Source organism: Varanus komodoensis, unplaced genomic scaffold, assembly GCF_004798865.1.
Source record: "Varanus komodoensis strain SLA01 unplaced genomic scaffold, ASM479886v1 scaffold7_1, whole genome shotgun sequence".
Lineage (NCBI taxonomy): Eukaryota > Metazoa > Chordata > Lepidosauria > Squamata > Varanidae > Varanus > Varanus komodoensis.
Window position 1 is genome coordinate 6,534,138 of NW_025336479.1, and position 8,205 is coordinate 6,542,342.

Consider the following 8,205-nt stretch of genomic DNA (forward strand, 5'->3'; position numbering starts at 1 on the left):
AACCTACAGAGCTTGGTGCTGTGGTACTTGGCCATAGACTGAAGACCTGACTTATATCATCAAGAGGCAAGCATTGCTGCAGAAATGCTCAGATTAGCCAGAACCATATTTCTCTGAAATGTTATGTTCCATATATAATTTCATGCTCTCTCTTGCATGCACTTTTAGTTTTGTTTTTGTCTTAATTTGTTGCAGTGTTCTTTCCTCCAAGTTTTTGCTTTAGCTTTCAACCACTATTTCTGTTGCATTGTATCATGTTATGCTTACATTTGCAAGAGTGCCTACCATCTTACAACCCAATAGGCATTGTTGGATACTTCAAGATGTAGCGCCTGGTTAGTTTGCTGCCACCTTTTGTGTGTCTTGTGTTAACAAAATGTCTCTGAAATCAAAATGGGTGCTGTTGCAAAACACATGCATAGGTAGGGAAGCCTGAAGAATTCATCATTTTCAAATACCAGTACAGACTTATTTGATTTGCAGTTTCTGGACTCAGAGCACAGTCACCCTTCAGAGTTGTTTGTTTGTTTGTTTATTACCTTTGTATACCACCCATAGCTGAAGCACTTCTTTGAACTTGGTGGTGCCTTTCTTAGCTCAAAGATGTACCAGAATTATATAAAATGTTTCTTGTAGGATACAATAATTTAGACATGTAGCATGCATATTTTGAGAAATAATATATTTAGAGCACAATCCTAAAGGATTGCTGCTGTTTAGAAGGAGGAACCACTCCACCCTTTCAGTGTCCTGCTGGCAAAGCCTGTACATGGTAGGAGGAATGACAGAAACTTTAACAAACTTGTCCTCCTCCTTTGCGCTGGTGTTTGCCAAATGGACTGCTGGACTGGTCTAGCTGCTATGTGCTGTCAGGATTGGGGTCATGCGAGGCACACAGATTAGGTGGAGACTTAGCTTCTCTTCTCCTTGTGCAGCATCTAGCACAACCTTTCCTTCTCTTCTCCACCCTCAACCCAAGATTAATCTCAGGTGAGCAGCCATCTTGGAACATTCTGCAGTCTTGGAAAGAGAGACTAGGTATCCACAGTTATCTCAAGGTTGGAGCTCTGCCTCCAGCCTTGTAGGATGGGATCAGCAATATCCTATGGTGCCCCACATGCTTTCTAAGGACCATAGTTTTGCTTTGCTAGAAATGGGGGATGTGAAAAATAAATTTGAAATATGTGTGCAAATATGAATTCATGTTCAGATTAATACAGATTATTTAAACAACCATTATGCCATTATTTATTTAAATATGCATCTGCTGGCTTTTGGACTAAGGTCATCCAGTGAACACTTGCAGAACTGACACTGACTATAAGTAAATTAACCCATTCCTAGAATAAGGTTCCTCTGTTGCTTCAGGCCTCTTGTTATAGAAATGTCTAAAATACCTACATTGGTGCTCGTATGTTATCAGACAGAGTCTCCTCAAAATGTAGTGCTGCAGACTCAAGACCTGTTTGAGATGCTTCTTATGAAACTAAGAGCTGCCTCATGTGGGCAATGAACATGCACTGTTTCTCTTAAATGGCATATGAGACTCCCATCTGCACCTAACCAGGGATACCCAGTGGCTGCCACATGCAAGCTTATACAGCATTTGGATTTAGATAAGCAGATGTGCATAAAATGCTTTGTTTTCAAGCAAGGTTGTTGCAGCAATGGCTTGATTACTACTGGGACAAAGCTAATGTGGACAGCAAGATCTCAGCGGTCATGTGACTCTGCTGTCAGAGTAAAAGTTCAGTAGTCCCCCAACTGTTTTTTAACCAAGGTAAATACTCTTGCACATATGTTTTACCCTCTCCTGGCTCTACTACTTCATTCCAGTCTTCTCTTTTAAAGAAGTTAAGCCCTTTTGATGGGAAACGGGTTTTCTGGTGCAGTCACATTATTTGGGACATACTTAATGCTGAATGTTAGAGTTACTATTTCTAATTAAACACAGTTGTCTGCAGCATACAGACAGGCTTTCCTTCAACACATTGCTTACCTTAACTTTTAATTACAATATGTGCAATTTTTAAAAGAAGAGGTTTCTTTAAATGTCTTTGCTTCATAGGAGCAGAAAGGAGCATGTTAAGAAAGTGTTGGTCTACTAGGGCGAACTATACAATTCCATTTAAGAAAGAAGGAACCAAAAGTATTTAAATGTGCCTAAATATCTAGAATTGTTTTGCTCATATTTTGAGCAAATATCCATCTATGCCCACTAATACTGCAGAGCTCTTCCTTCAGTCCAGTGGGCAAAGGATGTCACTCTGAAGAATACGCCTATGCCACATTTTTAAGTGCAGCAAGACCCCATATCCACACAGATCAGTTCCAAGCCCCCCCAGCAGATTCCTGAAAGCATGGATAATAGCAAACACTTTCAGTGAGTTAATAGTAACTGAGCCAGTGGATACGTGGGTCTTGCTGAACATTGTACTGCTTGGCTAAGGAAGCATTTCCATAGTAAATCTCTTGAAAGAATAAAACAGCATTTATAGTATTTGGAAACCAACATCTTCTCTCTTTCTGGGGAAAAAAAATAATCATGTGCAAATATTTTAAAGTTCTAGCTGGCTTATATCTAGACAGTTCTAGATCTAAGACAGTTCTAGCTGTCTTACATTCCTGTACTTTTAGTCATGTTCTAATCAATGATACTAAGCAATGATACTGTAACTGTTTTATTTTTTAGATGAGCTGGTGAAACAATACATTTCAGGCCTTCAAAGCCATGAGGAAATGACTCGATGTGGCTTTTCACTAGCCTTGGGCGCCCTTCCTAAATGTCTTTTAAAAGGCAAGCTCCAGGAGGTGAGCTAGAATGCAGGCCTTGGGCTGGGCAGTTAAGTTTTGCATTCACTTGTAGAAATATTTTGTGTTATGTTCGATTGCTTCATTCAGCATATGATAATGGATCATATTGCTGTTGGTGTTTGGTGTGTTCAGAACTCTGTCATGTTTCCTTTGATTCCCATAAATAATTAAGATTAACTACCGTGGAAGGGTAAAGGTGCACTCACATCATGCTTTCATATGTTAATAAGCATAGCATGTTTATACACATTTAGCTGGAGAAAGAAAAAAACAACATGAGTGGGGTCAAATTAATAATTGTTGGAGAGACAGCAGGGTGTAGTGGTGAAGAGTGCAGGAAAGAGACAATTTGGGTTCTAGTCCTCACTCAGCAGTGAAGCTCACTGGGTGATGTTGGACCAGTCACAAACTCTTAAGGCCAATCTACCGCACAGGGTTGTTGGGATAAGATTGGGAGCAGGAGGAAAAGTATGTAAGCTGTCTCAGTTCATTAGAAAGGGAAAAAAGATATACATATAATAAGTGAGTAGTTTTCTCTTTTAACATTTTTGTGCCATGGAAAAGCACAAACATTGCCCATTGAAATCTTAGATGTATCAGAATAAGTTAAAAAGATCACGTTGCATTACATTTGGCCAGCAGTTGCAAGTGACCAAGGAACAGATGCAATTTTTTAAATACAAATTTAAATATTCATGCTTAGGAGAAGCAAAGGACTAAATCAGGAATGACAAACGTAATATAAAATAGGGAATAAAGCAGTCAGTTGGATGGCAGTGTCCCAGCTGAGGGCAGCACTGCTCAGCTGTTTCCCTGCTCCAGCCTGAAAGGAAGCTTCTCAGGTGCCAGCAGTAGGGGGGACCAGTCAGCTGAGTGCTGCTGGGGCAACTCTCCTCAGCTGGCTCCTCTGCTCCTGCCTGAGATGCTTTCTTTCAAGCAAAGAAAGGGATGGGCTGTGCAATGGGGAGGAGAGCAATCCACTGCACAGCCTTGGTAAAAGGGGTGGCATCACTCAGTTGCTTCCCGTACTCCTACCTCAGAAGATCCTTTTCAAACATGTGGAGAGGGGGCAATAAGCTGTGTGGCATTGCTGAAAGTTAGAGGACTGCCAGGTAGGCTCTCTGAGTAGCCATGTGGCAAAAGTGGCAGTGGCTGCTCTTGCCATGTGGTTGTCTTGTTCTGCAGACTTCCCCACTGTGGATTGGGTTGTCTGAGTTTGGACAATGCAAATAATTATGGTAGGGGAAATCCCTATAACAGATGGTGTTTCTTACCATAGTGTTCAGGCATTATTAATCTCAATAGTAAATCACAACAACTAGGTTTTGACAACAGGACAAATAATTCTTGATAATCAGTGGTTGCTTGTTGTGTCATGTGAATCCAGTCAGTGTGAGTGACCTCTTGTGCACCAGGGATTTTGTAGTTATGTAAGCAACTTGAAATGGGACAGGTCAGTGGAACTTGCAGAACATTCCCCTGATTTGTCCTATCTGGAATTCAGTGTGTCTGTTCTTTTCCAGGGTTACTTTTCCAGGGTGAAATCCTAGCTGTGCAAGTGGTCCCTCCCACTGGTGCAAAAGGAAAAGGGGGGGGTACATCAACAGTACAGAATACTGCTGTTGGTACCAATTTATGGTAGGAAGTATGTCTAGTCGGAAGTAAGCACAAGTCCAAGTAAGCAAAACAAGTGTCTGGATGTCTGATCAGAAGCATGCTGGAAGAATCAGTTAGCAGCATTTCCCAAAAGCAACCCAAGCATCTAGGCTTTTTGTATCTGCTAAGAAATAACCATAACCATGACCATCATATCAACTCACAAGTAAGTAAGGCACACTTGCTTACTTGGAACTAAGGAGGGCAAGGTTCAGAAGGACATATTGATGGCCCCAGAATTAGATAAACTCTGTATCTTAAACTTGACACAGAGATGATAAATTTTCGCTATAGCTAGATAATTTTGCTGCAGACATGGAATTCCAGTTCAGTCTTTGCATCCGTACACAAAGTTTGTGTGTGTACTGAATCTTTCCCATGTCCATCACTTATCTTCTGTGACTCCTGCCTTCCACCCACTTCACATTGCATTGTTTTTCAGATAACACTTCACAAGCAAGCTTGATACAATATTAGTATGGTGTTTTGTTTTTGTTTCCCCCCCCGCCCAGGTTTTAGAAGGTCTGAAGAGAGTCACTTTGATTTCTCCTGAAGGCATGGGCTTTGCTGAATCCAGAAGAGATGCCCTAAAAGCCATTGCAAAGTATGTTTAACCATTTCTTTTTTATATTTTCCTTTTTCTGGTAAAATACAGAAGTAGTAACAGCCATTGAGGTAAAACAAGTGTTAAGTTTGTTATTAAGGCTATATCTTTCCAAGGAGATTTTTGCTCAGGTAGTTGCATTTGTAGAACTATGATGTGTTTAACTGTAGTTTTCATATCTTCTTTGGACAACTAAATAGTATTTGGAGTTCTCCCAAGATCATTCATCAAAAGGTGATGTTCTTCCTGTGAAGCAGGTATTTATTGTTTTATTTGCAGGCTAGACATACTGCACTTGAGTTATGAAAATGCCTGTGCCAGAAAGATAAAGCTTTTAATAGTGTAACTTGGAGAGGTAGAAATAAAAAAATTAATTCCGTTTCTTTATTTTGTTTTCATTTCTGTATCTAGCCATCTACATTTATTTATGTAAATGGGTGCTGTTGAATTTGTCTGTACTGTATTTTACCTCATTCTTTCATCACATAGTTTCCCATCCTGTGAAGGTGCCAGAGAGCTCTCCTGTGTCATACCTTTGCATATAGCCTGAAGTACCTGCTCCTGCCTAATCTTGGAAACTAAGCAGGATTGGGTCTGGTTGAAATCTGGATGGGTGACTTAAATGTTGTGAACCACCCAGTGAGCTTTGGCAATGGGCAGTATAGAAATGTCTGTTCCTTTTTCCCCCAGAAAGGTTTGCCTGGTGCTGACACTTTATTCTTTTTGGCGTCAGGTGAAAACCTTTTTATTTTCCTATTATTTTAATGTTTAGTTGGTTTTAACTGGGGTTTTTACTGCTGGATGCTGTGTTTTGTTATTTTATTTGTTTCTTATTGTAAGCCATCCTGAGATGCCAGTGGTAGATGGGGTACAAAAGCTTTAAACAAACAAACAAACATCTCTGTTTTAACCAGTTTTTCCCACCCTTTACTTGTATGCTTGTGGCCCCTTTCAAGGAGTAGAATAGCTGAAAAAAGAGTGTGATGTAACTAACAGCATAGAGTTGAACAGTAACATTTAGAAATGTCAAAAGTTTACAGGGATTATGTAACACATGGCTGTAATGTATAAGGGAGCTTTACATTATACAAATATGTGATGCAACTTTACATCTTTAGAATGAGACTGGTCATTTGATATCTTAGGATCTGTAAGAAATATTGAACCATAAATTGTGGCAAAATCCAGATGTTTTAATCCCACTGCTGCCATGGCAATTTGAAAGTAGAGAGAACTGCTTGAGCTGTACTGGAGCATCAGTATTACATCTGTCCAAAGGGGGGAGGGTCTGCCATGGTTTTTAGCCTAACTGGGTGAAAATCAGATGACATAAGGAGTCAGTACAGTTTGTATATTACATGAGACAACCATATAAATATACATTTGTGTATTACAAATGTATGTATTTGTATATACAGAGCTAACTCTGACCTAATTCCTCAGTGTGAACACAGGAGCAGTCTGGGCAGCCCTACTGAATTCCCAGTCAGACAATATGCCTGTCCTCAGACCATCAGTTACGACAGGATCTTTGCTATGAGAACACAAAATCAGTGGGATAATTTATGTGCGTCTTTCCCCATTGGCCAGTAAAAGATTCCATGAAATGATTGTGTGATGCATATTTGCAAGCTCAGATCAATGGATTCCAACAGGGCACAGTTTTAGACTAATGTCAGAAGAAGATGCGTTTGCTATCCATTACGGTTAACTAAAATAGTCCTTTCATAAACATATTAAACTGAGTTCTGTTTGCTGTTATGCACATTTTATATATTCTAGACTTATATGGATATAGTGGCCATTTTGGCTGTATGTGTAATTCACATTCTTCTTGCAGAGTTTGTTTGACAGTAGGAGTGAAAGAAGAAGGACCACCTACTGAATTTGTGTGCAGAGATAATGTTGCCCAGATATATAGTGTATTGCTGGATGGCCTGAATGATTATACAACAGATAGTCGGGGTGATGTTGGGGCATGGTAAGCTTTTTGGTCCTTATTTATTATGTTCTCCTTCTGTGTCAGCAGTGTAAGATCATAAGAGGGTACAATTTAGAGGATGGGCCCAGTGAAACATCAACAGGAGTAATGTTGCATTACTGCAATTGCATTAGGGCACTGCACTACTGAAGCAACATAGGATGGTGCAGCTTGAGCTTTGCAAAGAGTGAAAAAAAAGCTCAAAAAGTGGTAAGATTAATAACATGAAGCTAAATCGTATCTATGTCAAGAGATCAGTGGTACCCCCCACCAGTGTTGCAGTCTTGTAGTCTTTAAATACAAAACATGAGACCCAGTGTGGTGTAGTGGTTAAGAGGGTGGGACTGGGACTCAGGCAGTCTGGGTTCTGGTCCCCGCTCAGCCATGGAGCCAACTGGGTGACTTTGGGCCAGTCAGTTTAAGCTGCCTCACAGGGTTGTTGCTGTGGGGATAAGATTGAGAGCAGCAGAAGTAGAAGTATCTAAGCCACTCTGAGTTTTTTAAAAAAGAAAAAAGGTGGGATATAATTCTAGTAAGTAAGTAGGTAAGTAAGTAAATAAGGGTATTCACTTAAAAACATGAAAACCAATTATTCACGGTCAACATAGCTGCAACAGAACACATTGTACCTGTCTTGTTTTGTAATCCATTTGGACAGTACTATAGAGCCCTTCATCAACATTTAGATTTCCACAGATAGCAAAGGAAAGCCTGTAGAAAGAAGAGAGTGAGCAGAAAATACAGCAAAGGAAAATTTCATACAAAATATGTCAGGTGATCACAGATTGCTGGCTTTTCTACCACTGGATTGGCAGAAGTTGCTGTCATACCAGTGCAATTACTCCTGTGAGGACTTCTAGTATTTTATTAGATGCTGCTTAAAAGCCATTCTTTTTTCCCCTATTCTATTTGTGTCTCACTGAATTAAATCTAGCTCTGTCTCAAAGGATAGATGGGGTGCCTCGCTGCCGCATTTTAGTGACTGGACAGCAGAGGGAGCAGTTGTATCAACTTACCAGTTGTGCACTCTTGCCTTCTCATAATTTTCCCTACCTCTTATAGACATTTTTGTGTTTTTATTTTTTAAAAACCTATTATTTATTACTATCTAAGCTATCTATAAACCCTAAAATGATAGTCTGACACAAAC

The 8,205-nt window shown here is 39.9% G+C and overlaps 1 protein-coding gene across 4 annotated transcripts in view; it reads left to right on the top strand.

Moving 5' to 3' along the window:
• TBCD (tubulin folding cofactor D) overlaps window positions 1–8,205 on the top strand; it is a 165,535-nt gene that overhangs the window by 130,057 nt on the left and 27,273 nt on the right. For all 4 annotated transcript variants that reach the window (XR_006416959.1, XM_044453694.1, XM_044453693.1 and 1 more), the window contains 3 exons: window positions 2,693–2,811; window positions 4,983–5,074; window positions 6,915–7,055. Coding sequence is in view for 3 of the 4 variants with exons in the window: in XM_044453694.1 (XP_044309629.1) it covers window positions 2,693–2,811; window positions 4,983–5,074; window positions 6,915–7,055 (352 nt within the window). In the remaining variant the exon portion in view is untranslated. The remainder of the gene's footprint in view (window positions 1–2,692; window positions 2,812–4,982; window positions 5,075–6,914; window positions 7,056–8,205) is intronic.